We start from the raw sequence: 18,723 nt of genomic DNA, 5'->3' as shown, positions 1-18,723 counted from the left end.
AGTTGTCCAGGCTGCCTTTAGAGACTGCGGAGACCAGGACTTCTAGGATGCTCTTCACCTCACCTCAAGGTAAAGGTCTAAAATAGATATGATGACTGGGTATCCTAGAATTACCTGTTTTTCCCTCATCGACCCTAAAGAGAATCCACATGATGAGCTGAGGCTGAAATGGAGGTGCCACACTGCAGATATCTATTTTTAGGTGTCTTTTTCTCTGAGCACATTTGTATTCCAGCCTTTGCAACAACATAGATACTGCACTGGCTAGCAGATGGGCAAGCATGTGTTTTCAGCAAGCTGCTCCACTCCCCTCTGATGCCAGCATACCTCATCCTGCCCTTGTGTAACTACTGCTGGCAGGCAGGACACCGTATCCTTCCATTAGTGCAATAGGGAACCAAGCAAAGCAGCTTTGCTGCAAGATGTCACAAGAACAACTTATTCCCTTGCTTCCTAGAACTGAAAATGGAAAAAAAAGTGTATCCTGAATCTCTAACTATTGTTGATTTTTGCTTTATGTATCATCTCGATACAGTTCCACTGATTCACCAACAGTGTTCTGGCTCCTGGCAGTTCCGTTTGCTATAAATTTTCATTTTTCATTGTACTAGATGATGTGCAAGACCGAGTAGTAACTGGTCTCCTACAGCCTGGATCCTTTCTTAGTGCACGCAGACATGAATGCGGAACAACTGGGAACCCAGCACTGCTGCTAAGGACCTCCTCCCTCAACACAGAAATTTTTCTGGGTGGGTGAGGTTTCATTGCATGATACCCAGTGGCTGTTCCCCATCCTGGAAATGAGAAACAGCACAAGAAAGAAAATCCCACTTACCACAGCGCCAACTCCGTAGCTAGCGGCAGGGGCAAGGGCATGGTAAGGATCTGCTGTGTACACCCTGCCATAACTGAAGAGAGGGAGAAAAGATATAAAAAGAAAAAAAAAGTCACTTGGGAGGAGCAGAGTACTAGCTGTCTGACCACAGGTAATGGAAGCAGCAGCATGCCCTTGCACACACATGTATGCATCCATGCACACACAGGCACGCAAGGCAGCTCCTCTGCAGAGATCCTATGGGCATGCTGCCATGCATTGTATGAGATGGGCGAGAGAACAGCCTGCCAGGAGCAACGTGGCACAGGCCATGAGCCTGACCTGCAGGAAAGAGGTCAGCACCTTTGAAATGTCAACTAATGCAGCCCTTACCTTTGGGTAATTGTGTGATACAATTAGGGAGGAGAGTGACTGCTGGTACTAGTGCTACTGGCACAGTAACAGCTGCTAAATGGAAAGCAGTGAGGGATTCTCTACTGTGAGAGGAGCATAAACTTTAATGTGCTAGAATTAAAACACGGCCTCACTGCACAGGCAATGAAAAATCTTAAGGCAAGCACTCTGATGAAGACAATCCTTTGTATCTATTCAGAGCTGCATGTTAAAGCATCCTAGAGCACTGCAGGAGCTGAGTCATTTTAACTTTATAATGGGGAGAGAAACGCACCCAAGGGATTCAGTAACCTCCCCAAAGTCAGATCTCTGACTCTCAGGCTGTAACCACACTGCTTGCTTTGTGCAAAGGAGAATCACAAGGATAGGGAAGAGGCCAGGATTTGTGCCAGCTCACATACACTGAGGGCAATACTGACCAGGAGCAGAGACAAACCGTGCACTCAAGTCTTCCGTGTTGGGTGGTGCATGCATGTGTGCACATGCGAGTGCAGGCCAGACAAAGAAATGGGGGAAAGAAGCAGAAGTTCTGTGATGGATCAATGCTCCTTGAATCCCTGAGCACAGCACGCTAGTACCCATGGACACCTCTCCCTTACATACCCATCGCTGTAAGCTGCTGCAGCGGCTGCAGCGGCTGTGGCTGCTGTTGCAGTAGCAGGCTGTGCATATCTGTAGGCTGCATATCCACCCTGCAGGAGAGAAGAGAACTGACTTTACAGATACCTGTCCACATATGGAGAGCATAAAAAAAAATATTTTAAAAAAGTCACACACATCACAAGGAGAGGAAGTGTTTCAAACTGCATCAGCTCTCATGTCATGTCTATTGCAAGCATCACCCATTAACTCATGTATATTCCTTCCCTGAGAGGGACCAGGGAGGCCCTTCCATTACCCTCTTCAGCAAAAGGAATACACTAAAGGAAGACTGAGTGTTGTTACAACCCTACAGAAAATGTAATTTGGCATGGAGGAAATGGAAACCCAGAAAGACCCAGAATCTTGCATGCAAGGTAATTTTTATGGCCCCTTCCTCTTAAGGAGGGGAAATCAAAGGTGGACACTTTCTATGAAGTATTTTAGAAAGGGAACCGTTCAGAGAAATTTCTACTTTTTTTTTTTTTTTATCCTCTCTCTTTTACAGCCAGGAAAACCCAAAGGGCTAGAATTTAAATGGGTCCACATGTGCAAAAGTATCAATAGTCAGAGAAGGTGAAAAGTAACCAGGAAAAAACAGTCCCTGCTGGTTTCAGGGCTGTCAACAAGCAAACCAATATTGAGGCCAGCCAGACTGTTCTCCCCTCCTCTCCATGTAAGTAAACAGGTCAAGAAAATTATGCCAGAACAGTCTGTTCTGCTGCTGTATTTCTGCCCATGCTACACACCTGTAGCAAAGGTGATCAAAGGTAGTTACTAAAAATGTACTTAACAACTGTGTTGTCAAAATGTGAATTCTGACTCAGAGAAGACCTGTGAGTCTCCTCCTGGAACTCCCACAAGGAGCTCTAGGGGCAGAGTAAGGCCTGCAGTACTGGAAGACCAAGGCCAGCCACCTTTCAGATCAGGGACAAAGGTAGCATAGCAGGCAGCAAATAGGGCTCTGAAGCCCTGGTTAGATCTTCATTGTATTTCTGAACACTTTTTTAAACTTGGGGGCGAAGGCTTGGTAAATGAACCATAGTTTTGACTTTCTAGAAACATAATGAGCCATAAAAAACCAGCGGAAAATTCGATTGCTTCTGGCTTTTTTTTTTTTCAAATTGACATTTCAGGGTTTGAAGGACCAGAAGGCAGAATTATGCTCTTCACCTCCAGAGTAGCTCAACATACCTCTACTACTTCTTCCCCATATATCTTTTTCATACATGTAACTAAGAGTACAAGATTAACTCCACTACAGAACTGTGTCTTTGCTCAACAGTACTCAATCCGGACCTGGCTAGCTTTTAAATTAGATGTAATGATTTAAAATTAATATTGGTTTCTTTATTGTGGCCTACATTAGCCCTGTGAAGGCTGATGTGCTATCCAAAACATGTTTGCAGACCCTTTCCTACTCCAGAAAAAAGGGAGTTGCAGCCTCTTCAATCTTCTAGTTAACAGGAGAAAAAGCAACACAGATGTAAAAAGCAACACCTGTGAAACATCACCACATGGCCTGGAAAAGATGCCATGGTACAGTTTAGCCCTTTTAATATCACCTGGCTGTTTCAAATCCTGCATTTTGGATTGACAGTTTGGGGATGTTTAGCTTGGTTTCGCCATGCTATCATTGTGCCACCATGTAAAACATGACAGAGGCCAGAGGACTGAGGTGCAGCCTTAATCCAAATCCAACCTTCATTAACCTCACCAAATTAAGACAAAAGTTTGTAGCAATGCCATTGTACTATTCCCCTTAGGCTATATGCTTCCTGAACCCTTGGTTTGTTGCTTGGGCACAGTGTAGGAGGCATTTTCTCCAGGCACTACCCTCCGCAGGGCAGCTGGCCTTAGCAGGCACCCTTGATTCCCACTCTGCCCCACACTTCCACACCTGCCAGTCACATTTCAGACCAGAAGCTGCTTCAAACATGACTGGCACATACTCTGAACATGAGAGCAAGATGCAGTTTGAAACCAAAAAGGCTTATCATATAATTGTCTTTTAACTCATGTCTCATAAAGGAAAACGAAACAGAACAAAACCAAACAAAATAAAAACCCAAAAAAACAAAAAGAAAAACGAAAATAAAGAAGAAAGAAGGGTTGGAATCAGGTGTGGGAGGGGGAATGGAGTAACATTTATTAATCAAAATTAAAAACTAAGCATGCTGACATCTGGAGCTAGAACAACCAGCAAAGTCACCACGTTCAGACTCATATTGGCTAGTTCTATCCATCCCAGCATTCTCTTGGGACAGCAGTTCGCCCTAGGCTCTACCACAAGCTCAGTGAAGTACACAGCCTCAAGTACTAGAGCGTGCAGCCACAACAACCTGCTATTACGGAAACAGTCAGTCACCACTGGAGTTAACATTCCAACCTTAACGACTCCCGCAGCACCGCCCTCGCCCCCCGGAATGGCTCCCACCCTAGCCCTGTCCCACACCACAATGTTAATAATTATAACAAGCAATAACCCATCTGTTATATCAGAGAAGGGAACAGAGACTCCACTGAGAGATTTAGAGCGGGATGTTAACATTTCTTCAGTCAACTGCACAACAAACAAAAAAAAACAAAACAAAAAAACAGGAGAAATAATTCATTGGAGAAATGAAGTTAAGAAATAGCTGACGTGTATTGCTTTTTAACCATGCACTGATGCAAAATTGAAGCTACTGGTTATTTAAAAAAGGAAAAAAAAAATCTCGGGATAGAGGTACACACATACAGGCAGACCTGCTCATTTCAAAGCAATCTGCAAAGTCTATTTATGTGTATTTCAAATAAAACCAAAAATGGGGATCATAATGGCCATGGTGCATTCCTGTCATAGGAGCAATGAGTGTGGACAGCTGGAAGATTTCTGAGACAGGGATGTATTTAGCATGACCAGCAGGTCCAAATATACCAAAATAGGGTGAAAGAAAGAGGAAGAACTGTTGCAACTATAGTTTGCTTTTACATAAATCCTTTCACCAAGCTCTGGGACCGTACAGAGCAGGCACTGTACAGGTTGCCTTACCCAGCTGATGCTCCTGTTCTCCATAACCCAGGATCCACCTATATAATTCAATAAAAGCATCTAAAGTCTGTTCAGCTTGTCCAATGCACCAGATATTTTCTCCTGCTATTCCTGTTCACACAAAACTTGTAACTGATGTGCAGAGCTCATCTGCAAGGTCCTAGGGCCCCCAGTGACTTCTGGTGCCACCCCCTTCAGGTACTCCAGTTAATAAAAATGATAACAGCATAGAGCATCTGCAACCACAGCAACAAAGAGGGGAAAATGTGTTTCCAAATGAAAGAAAGAATTATTAAAATAAAAAAAAAAAAAAAAGAAAGGAAGAAAAAAAGGCCCTTGCCAGCCTCAACACATCCCTTCAGTGCCACAGCCAAACTGCAACAGAAGAAACCACTCATTGTGGCTTAGTGCCTGAAACTTAGGACAGCCATGCAAACTCCCACTCCACCTATTTGATTCCAAAGGGACATGTTACCCATACAGGTTCTGTTTTTAAAAATCTTTAGTCTCATCTCAAATGAAGTAAGTGTGGCTGAGCTTCTCGTGAAGATGTTATGTCAGAGATGTTTCTATCAATGGGACAGTTTAATTACTGCCTGCATAAGGGAATGGGAACTAGTGAGAAGGTTTATGTATTTTCACTGTGCATTAAAAACAACCAAAAGGACTGTGCAAATTAAGATTAGCCCTTTTTGGTACAGGCTTTTGGACTGTCTGGGGACCATGTGAGAGAAATGAACACCAGCCTAAATGCTGCTTATCTTGATTCAAGTTCTCTTTCTCTGCCTATCTGGCATTCTAGTCTTGCTGGGCCTAAGCTGGATCCCTTTCCCCATGCAGTGCTTGAGCCTACAGACCTGAGCTGTCCAACAGCTGTATTGCTTGGGTATGAACAAAAGTTCAAATTTAAAATTACTCTTCTCTGATGTTACTGTCCTTGGCTCATCAACAAAGCAATATTTTACTTTAAATTCCTTTTTTAACATTAGATGACAGCTTTTTCAGTATTGTCTTATATCTTCTGAAATAAGACAAACATGGGAAAACAACATATACAGGAAGCTGCAATCCCAACTAAAGCAGCATTCCAATTACTGAGTATGTTAATGAAAATATATTTGCATTTTATGCAGTTCAGCTCAAGTACATCTTCTCCTCCACTCTTCAAGTCCATATCAGGTGATCACTCCAACGAGAGCAAGAGGAAATCCAAACTACAGCTTACTATGCCAGTGTGGTATAAATCTCCCTTTTCTTTTTCCCTTCCTGCCTTAAAAGGGCACACAAAGTATGTCACTGCCCTCTTTACTCCACAGAGTCTTTGTGCCCCTAGGACACAAGTGTGTCCATAACCCTGAAGAAATATGGAACCCATGGTACCAGTTAGGTACATTTTACTGCTTGCCAGGTTTAGGCAGCAAGCCCAGTTTTAGGGTCTTTTATTTGTAATCTCTCAGATGTGTCTTCTCCACCCCCATAGTTCCATACAACAGAAGTTAAGAAGCAGAAAGGGCTAGAACTGCTTCTGGTATTTCTGTATTAGAAGGGTGGCATACGTGCACCAGGAATGAGCATGAATGAATCAGAAGAGGTGACAGGACAACAGTGTCCATTGCAGCAGGTGCTTCTACATGGTAATGGGACAAGCATGACCTTGTTAACCTTTCCACTGAATTCAAGTTTTGTTGGTTTTTAGTTTTTGGTTGGTTTTGGGTTGGTTTTTTTTTTATTTTGAGTGAAATGCCACTTGGTATGAAATCTGGACACACGCCACCCTGCTACAGCGGGGGCTTGGCTCACACGTGAGTCTGCGCTGCTCTAAAAAAGCCTCTGTTCCCATCTCTAATGTGGTGCTGGAATGGTTAGTATAATTCAGTTTTTTCCACTGCAATCCACAATCTGATTGGTTGGCAGGTCACACTGGCACTCCTACCTGAGGTATTTTAGCGCTAATGATTGGTTCCTGTAAGACTATTCTATAACAGAACACAGGAAGAGCAGTTCAAAAAAACACAGCTGTGGAAAGAAACAATCATACAAACAGCCCACAGCGGGGCTCACCAGCCTTTTCTTTCCAGTGGATGCAAGCACGCTTTTCACAGGCAGGAGCAGTCTTCGCACAGTGGGTTTGTTTGGGTTTCCCCCCCCGCCACCCAGATAGATTGACCCCATTGTAGAAGAAAGATAACCTTTCTTATGATCCGAAATGAAGCCCTCTGCATCCTGGGGCAGGTTGTTTTATCAATTCAGGTGTCTTGCCAGAGTGGGACGCATCCAACAACAGATGGAATGCCTTCTTCACAGAAGAAATGGCTAGCAGGATGGTTGCCCCAGGAAAGAAAAAAGGAGTGAGGAAAAGGAGGAGGAGGAAAATGAGAAATCGGTGCATAGCAGATATGCAGAAAAAGCAGCCCAAACTCGGGACACTTCCCTTTCATCTTGCCTACCATTAACCACTCCCTACCAGCTCAGCTCCTTTCCACAACCCTATGGACTCAGAAGTCTTAAGAGAACCTTGATTTAACTTCCCCCCAGTACTAACTGAAGTATCCTATGCCATACCTTCCAGAATCTGGGTAAACCTATTACAGCAACCAGAGGGATGGAAGCACTGCAGTGAAAAGCACAAATCAGTGAGACACAGGGACACTGAAGTCATTCTACCTGTGCCAAGCAAATTGTTTGGATGGGCAACGTCAAGTTTGGATAATGATAACTTTTTCCTGAGCTCCATTGGAGGGCTCTGGCCACCAATAACATAGGAAAAAATACCACCATCTACTTTGATGCAGTCCTCTCTTCCATCATCCTCCTTTCTGACAGTGACACCACTGCCACCAACAGTGAAGTCATCAGAAATCAACCAAATGGTTTTAAGCTGACCTGGGGGCTTGTCTTTGTGTTACACTGGTGGTACTGCTCTGCAGCATCAAGTGGTTACAGCTGTTCTTCAGTGCTGAAGTTTCTCTCCTTACATGTTGTATAAGCCTCTCCTCCCCAACAAAAGCTCTGAAGGAGCTTTCTCAAAAACAGGGAGTAACCCTGTCCAGACTTCCCTTTCAACATGGCAGCCTTTTATATGCCACACTCTGTGGGAAGAGGCACTAAGTACCACTCATTTTCTTGGTTACATGCCATAGCAAAGTCAGTGTCTGTAAAGGTAGTATTTTAAGAGTGAGGCAGGAAAACACAGAACCTTCTGTAGTCCTTGACACAGCTTTATCAAGAAACACTTGACTAGGCAGATCAATCTTTAAAGGACTGCACACACGACAGTATATGGAAGAGTGAAGAAATGCATGCAGTTCCCTCTATCTCAGAGAGCACATCTTCCAACTGCTGTACCTGGGCTGGAAAAAGCCCCTGTCCAGAACTTGATCCTCCATATAAGCCAACAAAATCCAAAATCTAGTTCCATCCATTATCCTGAGGCTAACCTCGCGGTCCTCTTTATAAATGTCAGGAATAGGACCTTCAAAGGAGCAGGACTGTGAAATTTGTGCTGACAGTTCTGCCACTACCCAAACTTTACAGAACTTCCCAGCTCTAGAGAGCTATGACCTACAATGCCGCAACTGGGAACTCTGATAAAGCCAGGCAGGCTATGAGTTGCAGTGGCAACTGAACATTTTGGCTTTGAAAGACAAGTTCCTACCATACTCCTGCTCTGCAACAGCTCTCCCTTGGAGAGGAAAGCACTCTTCTCACTGGACAGTTCAAATACCTCCATCCACAGCCCACCTGTGTACACACAGACTCCCTGGAGATTTGCAATAGAGGCTGACTGGGTAGGACAAAGACAATGACAGGACAAAGTCTCCCGTGGTATAACAGCTAATTCCCAAACAGGAGAAGGCTGCTGACTCTTGTAACCAAACATCTCCATATATTTGTATTTTACAATTCCCTGCAGAGGGGAGAGAACCTAGCCTATTTAGGTGCCATTCCTACCAGCAAAATGAGATGTCAGTTTTCACTCTAGGATCTCAGCCTCCATTTTTAATCAGTCCCAGTGTCTTCCCCAAAGGGATAATCTCCACATCCCAGTGGCACATGAAAATTTTTAAACATACAACTTGTTCAGTGTAGTGTGGGCTATACAAATCAAACCTGAAAGGGCCCCAAGAGGGAAGAGAAAGGGGAGGGAAGAAGGGGAGAAGGAAAGGGAAGGTCTGAGGCTAAACCAGTCCTGTTATTTTTATATCCAAATTATGTAAATGAGAGAAGTGTTGAGAGAAATTTTAATTTGCTAATCATCTCTCAGGTTGATTAGTACCAGTATGCATGTGGGGGACAGGACACCCAATAAACTGACCCTGGCAATGATCAGGAAACCCAAAGGCTTAGGTCTTGCACCCAGGGGCAAGCGCAGTGACAGAGAAGCATGCTTGCATTCCTAAATATATAAATATATATAACCACAAGGAAGAAGAAAATTAAAGTAAATGATATTTAAAAAACCAAACCAAACAAACAAACCAAAAGAAAAAGAAAAGAAAACAAAAAAAGGCTGGCTTGTCAGGGGTTGGGGACAAAGAAGGCTCCGGTGTGTGTACTTACATAGAGGTCAGCACCGTAAAATCCGTCCTGGTAAACCACACTGCAGAAAATCCACACAAAAACAAAACAAAAAAAACAACAAACAAAACAAAACAAAAAAAAAAAACAAACAAAAAAACAAAAGAACAGAAAACACATTCCGGTTATTGAGGACGGCAGCATGCACATGCGTTTTACACAGGCAGGTGATGTATGAATCCACAACCTGGGCTTTTGGCAGGAGCAAATCAGCAAGAGAACATGTGTGCGCACGCACGGCTCCAAGTCATCTTCCATGGCATGCAAAGGGGGAAGGGGTGGGCAGAGGGGGAGACAGTATGCAAAGGAGAGACGGAGGGGAACCACCATCTTGTACAGTAAATATTGACTCAAAAAGATCTGACGTCCTGAAGAGAGACACAAGGGTTTAGAAACCTCCACTCTGGTTATTCTCCTGGAATGATTTTAGTTACCCCCTAAAACACATGGAAACATTGGCTTTATGAAGTGGGCTTGTGAAATTGAGGAGCCCTCCACAGAAGGCATCCCACAGGGGCTGGAGTCACCTATGTCAGGAAGTGTGGTTCAGAGACTTGTGCCTGATTACATTTTTCAGGCTTCACAGGGCTGCATGACTTTTGTTTCTGACATCCATACATCACCTGCTTTTACCCTGCACATTAGACATGCGATAAGATTTGGCTGATCACACAAGCATGCAAAGTATTATTATTCAGCATCTTAAAGAACTGATGCAACACCTCAGGAAAACAAGTCAATCAATTCTGATCAAAGTAAACACAGAGAAATGTAATTGAAAAGAAAAAACCAAAAATACCCACAATGCATTGCTTTCACAAGCAGAGATAATGAGCTAAAAAGGTTAGGTGACTGGTCCAAGATCCGAAAATTGAAAGGTGCAGTGGGAGTCCCTGGTAGTAATGACTTATTCCATAGCAGAGAGGAGCAACTGGAAGGGTTTCCATGGGATGGTGCTTTTTTCTGCTTTAAGCCATAGTTTTGTTTCTCTCAGAACTTCAAGCACAAAAACTGTTAAACAGAGCCTGGGGTTCCCAAATAGCTGCTCTTAGAGCATTCACTAGCATAAGACTACACAGCTCACTCTGGGGACAGGGGTTGGGGAAGGATGAGGAAGGAAGAGAGGGGATGCCCCCCACCCATTTGAGTTCAGCGTGTGCTTCACATACTGAGGAATTTCCTCCAGTTTTGTCCTCTGAAGAGCTCCACACAAACTCGCTCAAGGCTTTAAAAAGCATTAACCCCACCATCTGTGATGTTCATGGATATGATATGTATGACTTACCCATAGCATTAAGGAAAAAGAAGGTATGGAACACTAGCTATTCTTTTGACTATCATTTTTTACTCATCAGATGGAATGTGAAATGCTGCCAAGAGCCTGCCATCCTCGGACACCCATCTATTGTAAGGCACACACACACAAAAAAAGCCCAGCAGATCTTGGCAAAATTCTGCATGCTATTACTAAAAAAATAAAACAAAAAAAAAAATCTTGCAGTGTTAGCTACTGCTTGAATAATTTAGTCTTGCTGCCTTCTCCAGGAAAAGTACACTCCATTCCCAATGGATAAAGTTACTGTAGTCTCCAAGAGCGCTGGGAGCAGGTATGAAGATAGAGACCCTTGTTAGAGGAAGAGGGGAGCCACTTCAGCAGGGAGAAGCAGGCCATAAGATCATGTTTGTTGAAGCTAAATTTTTACAACCACATAACAAAGAGTTTGGCTCCTGGGGCAGTGACTTACATTGCTGGGTTCTCTATCTAGGACCAGGAGTGTTTTAGCAGTGATACTTCCACCTGCTCCTGCAGGAAAGGCAAACGCACGACAGAGGAAGTGACTTGGTTTATGAACAGGTTAGCAGTTTTAACAGTTATTCCAAACACAATCAGTTGGATGAACATAAGCATTACCACATTGGATCAGGCCACTATTTCTATCAGCAAGAGACGCTAGCCTCAGCTCTCCAGAGAAAACTGCAAGGAACACTAGTAACAGGTAAGAGTAAGACTACCTGGATCCAAACACCCGAACACACACATGAATCCTCCATCTCTGCTTTTGTTAGGATTTGACTGACATCAACTTCAAGGGCTGAAATTTAGCAAGGTTTATTTATATGGTAGAATATCCATGTTTGTGACTCTTAATGCCAGCAAAAACAGAGAATTCCTTTATCTGGGAACTACATTCTGATTATGTAGCTTGACCAGAAGTATAAAACAGTCTGGCAGCCAGTCAAATCTTGGTGCAATCTGTAAAAAGCCTACTAGCTTTGCTAAAACACATCTAAGGGAAAAAGAAACAGGCTGGTTTTGCAAAGTAGCCAGCATATCATTTAGGTGCACCAACAGCTGACTGTGTTGGAAAAGGAACAAAAAAACCACTTTAAACCCTCAAAGCTCTCTGCTGCCCTGTATCTAGTCTTTTATCCACTAAGCCTTCAAATCAGTGAATCTCATATATATTTACATTCCTAGACGAAATTAGTCTTTACTATGACAAGTCTATTCCTCATATAGGTAGTTAATGACCATGCAGAAGTCAATGACTAACCTATAGTTTGAGAAATAAAATTTATCAAGCTTATTTAACTTTGAGAGTTTTACAGTAGGTGAGTTTTTTTTTTCAGACTGTCTAGATTCTTACAGCTTTTGGTTTGAAGTGTTATTTGTTAGCATTCTCATTTAATAAGCATGGCTGTTACAAATCAGGGCAATATTCCAGTACAGTTTTTATTTGTGCTTTATATCAGAGGTTATAATGTCTCCTTATTTCTACCAAGTGGCACCTCAGTTAACACTGAAGGTTTTATTAGTGTTCAATGTCAGGTTTAGGTGACTATCTAACTCACCTACAATAGTCTAAGCAGTTGTCTTCTGAGGTATCAAAACCCTTCTCTGGATAAACAACCATGGCCATGCATAAGTATGGGCATTCCCACATATGCATTAGCAAATCTTGAGTTCTTTAAATAAATATTAAAACTATTAAAAGCTATGATTTCTTGCACCTTCCTCTGGTTTAGCATTTGACACTGTCAAAACTTACTCTAACCTGGATGGTGCTCAGGTCTGATCCAGTATGGCAATACCAACAAGTTTTTATTAATCTACATTCTGTATTTTTAAAATTCTGCTAAGCTCTCAAATGCAGTGATACCATTAAGTTTTGTAACTTAAATACCACTAAGGTTTGCGAAAACCAATTCCTTCTAACAGGTTTGAGTTAACCTGAAGCTTTACTTTACTGTCTTCTTACACATTACTCACTATGCCTTCATGTTGCTGACTGATCTTATGGTGTCATCTTTCCACTGGCCAGGAAGAAAGTAAACGGTGGAGGACAAGATGGCAGGAACATGTGCCTGTCCCTGACCCCATGGAGGTCAACAGTGCCCACACGGAGTGGTGGCTGTCCTACAGGTTACTGCAACATGGAATTGAAATGCACATTTTGTATTATTCCACTAGGAATCAAATTTGTTCTACCAAGTATCTTGCAGAGATTCAGACTATGAAGACAAAAAACACCAGTAGTAGTTAATTACATCCCAGTGCTTGGGACTAGGGACAGTTCTGTGCCTCTGTGAATCTGCCTTACTTACTGGTGCCCTGGAAATGTTTACCAGGTAGTATGCTGCCCATGAAGACACGGGATCAGTCAGCAGGGTCAGAAAAATTCAGTTTAATACCAGTAAACACAGACATGAGACAGTATTTGGACGGGCTAATCATTGGAGCCTGGCCCATATTTCAAATGAAAATAAACGTTTTACATGGGACTCAGGCTGGATTTACATCAAAGACAAGGCCCTCCCAGTGCCCCATTCCTAACAGCCTTTGGCTAGGAATCCACTAGCTGTTACTCCCAGGGATGAAAAGCACAATTCCCCTCCCTGGTGCAAATATTTCCTATTCTAATGGATGGTAGCACTTAGCTCAGCTTTGCTGCTTTGTTTAACTGTGGAGCACTCCCCAGTAAAATTGGACTGGGCCATTTTTAGAGCAATGGACAGACAAGTTGCAGGTCAGAGGCTATGCTTAGAGGATAGAGAATGTGAACTAGGAGTGGTGGCAAAAAAAGTGGATTTGAAAACCCAGAAGAAACACCCTGTTCAGAAGACCAATGTTTAGACAAGAGGCTTAATTTAAAGTCTTCTGGTGAATTAAATACAAACATTGCCAAAATTGCCAAAAAGAAAAGCTAGACAGATACATGAGCACTGCAGCTTGCTTCCTGGAGCTCCACTTTAAATATCAGACTACACTCTAAAAGGGTCACAGTAGCTCTCATCACTTAATCTGCTACAGAAGCTATTGTGAGCTTATCCAGCATATATCAGGCCAGCTTCCTGTACTGATGTGTATGGATGCCACTTTCTTAATAAAAGATTTATGATTTTTTTTTTCTTCCCTTTTGGGCCTAGTGTAAAGGAAAAGAAGGGTCAGCCCACATCTCTGTGTTGGAGGATTCGTTTCTACTCCTGCTCTTTCTGAGAACTTTGCCTGAAAAATATGGCAAGTAGAACTTGAGACAATATGATTAAAGCGTGCCCAAAATCAGAAACAAAACAAACAAACAAAAAAAGACCGTTTGGAAGGGATTTGCTGATTTATCTGTCATTCCACCACATTTAAACAAACCAACAAAAACCCAAAACAAAACTCACATACAGACCTAATTCCCTCTACTTTTAAACAGCAGAATACGCCTTTGTAACAACATTTTTTGCACTGCATTACTAGCGAAAATCTGAGGGCAAAGAATGCTAAGGCCACACATTTGCCATTGCTTCTTTGCATTATTGCTCTCTCTACATCCCAAATGCTCCCAGCTTTAAATTAATGGACTTGATTAATCTTTGTTTTAAACCTTTTTAAACTGTCTCCAACAAAGAAAGCAAATCCATTGTGGGTAACTGGCTCTTCTGTGTCCTACTGCCAGATGGTGAGGCATGAATGTAATGGATAATATTCCTCATTCCTGAATATGGAAACACAAATGGAGTACAAAGAGGAGAACCTTTTCAGGAATTTTAGATCTTCTCTTTGTGTCCTTCTCAGCAGCACTATAACATATTGGGTCAATGGATGACAAATATCATATACAGACAAATTGAGAAATTATGAGAAGGAACTCATCAGCACTTTAAGCTGTTTCAAATACTGAAAATTGTTTCAGTCAAGAAGTTAACAGAAAAATTTAGATTTGCCCCCACTGGATGCCATCATGTGCAGTATGCTCTGGCACTAGCAAGTTCTTTACTCTCACCATCCAGACAATTTTAGGGTTTTTTGTTAACCGATTAGCTATTTGACACGGTTGTGCAGAGCACTCTGCTCTTGTGACCAGTGCTTACCCTGGGTAGGCAGGGATGGCCGTGGGAGGTACTGCCCGCACTGCCCCATACACTGTCCTTCCTCGGCCCCTCAGATGGGCGCCCCGAAATGCGGCGGCTGTGGTGGCTGCTGTTGGATAGGGGAAGCCTGGAACTGTGAAGATAGACAAGGTGGAAGGTGAAAAGGATACAAGCTCTGCCCCAGAGAACAAGCACCTGCTTCAAACAAAGTGACACAACAGCTCCACAGCAGTGGGACATTTGGCATCAATCCTGCGGAAGGACATGCTTATAACCCAGCAAGCATCCCATACGTACTTCCTGCTACACCACGGCCTTTGGGGGGAGAAGGGTTGCAGAGAGGTTTGGCATGCAAGTGGTTAATGTTTTGGCATGCCTTACCCACCCCAACAGGGCTCAAATCCCCCCACCGTTCGATACTGCCATGCAGTCTGGTTAGAGTCCGAGAAGCATGGGGAGTTACTATCAATACAGCACGCAGTTCTTCCAAAACTGCAGAGGCTCTTTAAAATAATTCGTCAAGAGGCCCTTAAAGTCAACCAACTTACATCAGTCTCTTCCCTCCTTTCCCCTCCCACTCTTTGCCACCCAATCCTCTGTATGTTCATTTTAAAGCCTGAAAGACAAGATAGCCCATATAACAGCAGCAGCAATTTCCCATAAAGTGCCAGTTTACTGAGAGCCCACCTTCATTTAACAAGTGTGACCAATAACTAGCACCACATATAGTGATGCCTCTATTATTATGTTCAAACTGAAGTAAACTGGCTCGTGATGAAACTTTGTAAAACCTCAGAGGCATTTGCAAACACGTCATAAACAGATACTGAGAGGGAATGAGTCCCAGGGCACAAACCCAATCCAGCATGCATCCAGGTGCATGCCACTAGGGGCCCTGCAGACCCGTGGTTCAGCAGCTTGTATAATATGTACTTTAGGGATTTGTCAGTCTGGTTTCTTTGATTTCAATGCAGGGAGGGGAGCAAGGGAATGGCCTATTCCTCACACACACCCTCCCCCTGTTCTGCAGCCTCCTTGTCATTCAGAAGGACCCATTCAGCAGTACAGCAAGACAGTGCAGATGAAGTTACAGAAACTGCACACTAACTTTGGCTCAAGGTAAACTCATTCCCAGTGAGACCCATCCTTTCAAGTATATATTATACAGACTGGAGAGAAGAAGGGTAACTGGTCATCATTAACTCAAGCACAGTAACAGTACAGGGGCCATCGGGGGCTACTTACTGATTAAAGGAATGTAAGTGTTAATACCCCCCCTTCCTGACAGGGGCACTGCAGCATCATTGCCCAGCGAGACATCTGCTTGAAAGCTGGACGCTAATTAAATTTAAAAAAGAATAAAAAACAAAAACAAAACAATAAAAAGGTTATAAAGAAACAGCAGATTAAGAACATAAACAAACATCACTGCAGTTAAATGGCAGAAGTTGAAGTCTACTTAAGCTCTACCTGCATATAACTCAGGGCCGTACACCGCTCCAACCACAGGACTCAACTTCCAACCTGAAACAACAAAGACTGCAGTGAATGCCAAAATCTACACCAAGAGAAGGAACGGGCAGCATGGGTAGGGGGAATGGTCTCTTGCATGCGCCCCAGCTTCACATGCACAGCTCTTTCCGATTTCTGCTTCGCCTCAATCCCCCTTGGTGTAGATGGAGGCCAACTGCTCTTTCCTAACGTCAAGTTCTAGGTCCAGGTCGCTGTATCGGCGGGAACAGCAAAACATCAGCTGATCCACAGCGGGCAGAGGCGCTGCTGGGGGAATGCCAACTACCTTATATGCATATTTGCCATGAGCACCATGCAACCTGGCATTCCCTGCAGGAGCCTGGCTGCCAGCTCCTCCCTACTTTCACAGGGAACACTGGAGATACAAGCCCTCTCTAAAGCCACCGGCCCAGACTGTCATCTCAGGCAAGTCAAATTATAGCCTTCAATTCTCAAAACACCCTTCTGTCTTGCCTGCTAGAGATGTGCTAAAACGCAACAGTGTCTGAATTTCTTCATTAACTGCATTATGCAACTATAGTTCATAAAACCAAATCATTCTATTCATCTCACACTTTCTCCTCACTGTTATTTTAGTATTTCTCTCCTTCTTTATGCTGCTGTTCAGGTGAAAGCCTTCACAAAGAAATTATTTCAATATAATCTGGATAATTGGCAAGAACTGCAAATCATCAAGATAAAACCTACAAGAGAATAGGGCTTAAAGAAGCATGGGTATGAGTTGGTACATATTTCCAGTCACATCTAGAAACCTATCTGTCTTTTCCCCCTCCATCTCTCTAATGGGGGAGAAAAGAGATATAAAACTAACAATGTGATCTGGGCTGGCTTTCACAAAGCATTTCTTTCAGGAAAGATCTCAACTGTTCAGCTAGCAAACACAGAGGCATTTTTATTTAAATAAATCTATACACTTCCTCTGGCTTGGAGCCCTGGTGCACTTGCTGAACTTTTAACACCTCTAAACCACTCTAGAAGCCTTATGAACAACTCTGCGAACTGCAGCCCATCAACACCACCCCTTCACCTGCTGGCAGAGTATCAGTGACAGATGCAGTGCAGGCTCCCTCTGCAAGTACAGGCATACTGCTGCTGCACTGCTCACCCTGATGGCAAAATACTCCAGTGGTGGCAACAAGAGGACTGTCAACTCTTAAATTTAGTAACAGTTGTACAACCATACTTGCCAGTATGTGCCTTAAGCCTGGTCTAATGCTAAATCTCTTTGCATAACTTTAAAGCTGGCTTTAAATTGCTGGCTGTAAAAGCAAAATATTCTTGTAAAAGTTATCACTTTCACAAGTAAGCTAAGTTTCATTACCAAACAGTCACATGCATGACATTTATGCCCTTGTTTCCAGGACAATATACCATGGATGCACTGCTTTTTGCTACAAAATCTCCTAGGTCCTCCAAGGTACTGTGAGACCCAGAATCTCAAGCCTTTTGCTTGGCACTGTTTCCCCACCCAGCCCTGCACCCAAGGTAAGATTTACCTGCAAGGGACCACTCAGTAAGTCAGCAGCAGAGCAACATAAAAAATTTTATCTTCTGAGTTTGGAGTCTTACTTTATAATCAAAACAGATTGTCACACCAGCTACTACCTGTATGCAGCTTCCTGCCTTGATGAAACTGTTTGGGAACATTTTCACACCAAAAAGAACTTTGCTGCTCATTTCAGGGCAAAGACTCTGATTCAAACTCTTTATCAAAGCAGCATTCAGTTCTGCTGAAAGAATGACTTTTTATGCTATATATGTCTATGAAGTAAAATGACTTCACAGAGAACCACCAAGATATCCCAATAAAACAGGATTCCTCACTATCCAAACAACTTGGTCTTTCTCTTTTCAGTTCACTGGAAAATTCACTGAACACAGGCAGTCTGAAACAAAAAGCAAGCAAACAAGTAGTGCAAAGGCTCTGTTTCGTTGGTTGCTTGGGGACAGCTGAACTTTTATAGATAGAACCTAAACTGAGCTATCTTAAGTTATTAAGTTAATTACTTAGATTCAGCATCTCAAGTTATGTTTCTGCATTCATATTTAGGTATCTACGTGATGGCAGTGAGACACAGGAGTACTGCACATCCCACCATACAGAATCAGCTTGCAGGAGCAGGGCAGGCAACTCACACTGGTCCTTGCACCTTCACCCATCTTAGTCACATGGGGCATTGTCCCTACTTCTCCATCTGGAAAATGGTATTCCTCCACAAACACTTTCGGGTTATACTGAATGGTATAATGATACAAATTAGAGTCTGTGAGGTTTTATTGGTTCCTTTTGGTCCTGAGGAGAGGTCATGAGTTTTTCCCTTTTCTCTTTCTTCAAAAGTTTCAGCTTATC

At 43.0% G+C, this 18,723-nt stretch overlaps 1 protein-coding gene across 34 annotated transcripts in view; it reads right to left on the bottom strand.

Annotated features, from left to right (window-relative positions):
- Positions 1 to 18,723, bottom strand: part of RBFOX2 (RNA binding fox-1 homolog 2) — a 171,150-nt gene that overhangs the window by 6,529 nt on the left and 145,898 nt on the right. For 10 of the 34 annotated variants that reach the window (XM_030263083.4, XM_041713563.2, XM_072923440.1 and 7 more), the window contains 7 exons: positions 16,311 to 16,364; positions 16,086 to 16,178; positions 14,841 to 14,973; positions 9,462 to 9,501; positions 4,354 to 4,430; positions 1,832 to 1,920; positions 836 to 908 (listed from right to left, as the gene is read on the bottom strand). In XM_030263083.4, coding sequence (XP_030118943.1) covers positions 836 to 908; positions 1,832 to 1,920; positions 4,354 to 4,430; positions 9,462 to 9,501; positions 14,841 to 14,973; positions 16,086 to 16,178; positions 16,311 to 16,364 — 559 coding nt within the window. Of the gene's footprint in view, positions 1 to 835; positions 909 to 1,831; positions 1,921 to 4,353; positions 4,431 to 6,151; positions 7,215 to 9,461; positions 9,502 to 11,224; positions 11,284 to 14,840; positions 14,974 to 16,085; positions 16,179 to 16,310; positions 16,365 to 18,723 lie in introns of those variants that run through there. The other 24 variants (XM_030263089.4, XM_030263087.4, XM_041713564.2 and 21 more) reach the window with 15 other exon arrangements.

This window comes from Taeniopygia guttata, chromosome 1A (assembly GCF_048771995.1).
Source record: "Taeniopygia guttata chromosome 1A, bTaeGut7.mat, whole genome shotgun sequence".
Lineage (NCBI taxonomy): Eukaryota > Metazoa > Chordata > Aves > Passeriformes > Estrildidae > Taeniopygia > Taeniopygia guttata.
The sequence above is the reverse complement of the archived record's forward strand: the minus strand, read 5'-3'. Positions and strand labels throughout refer to the sequence as shown.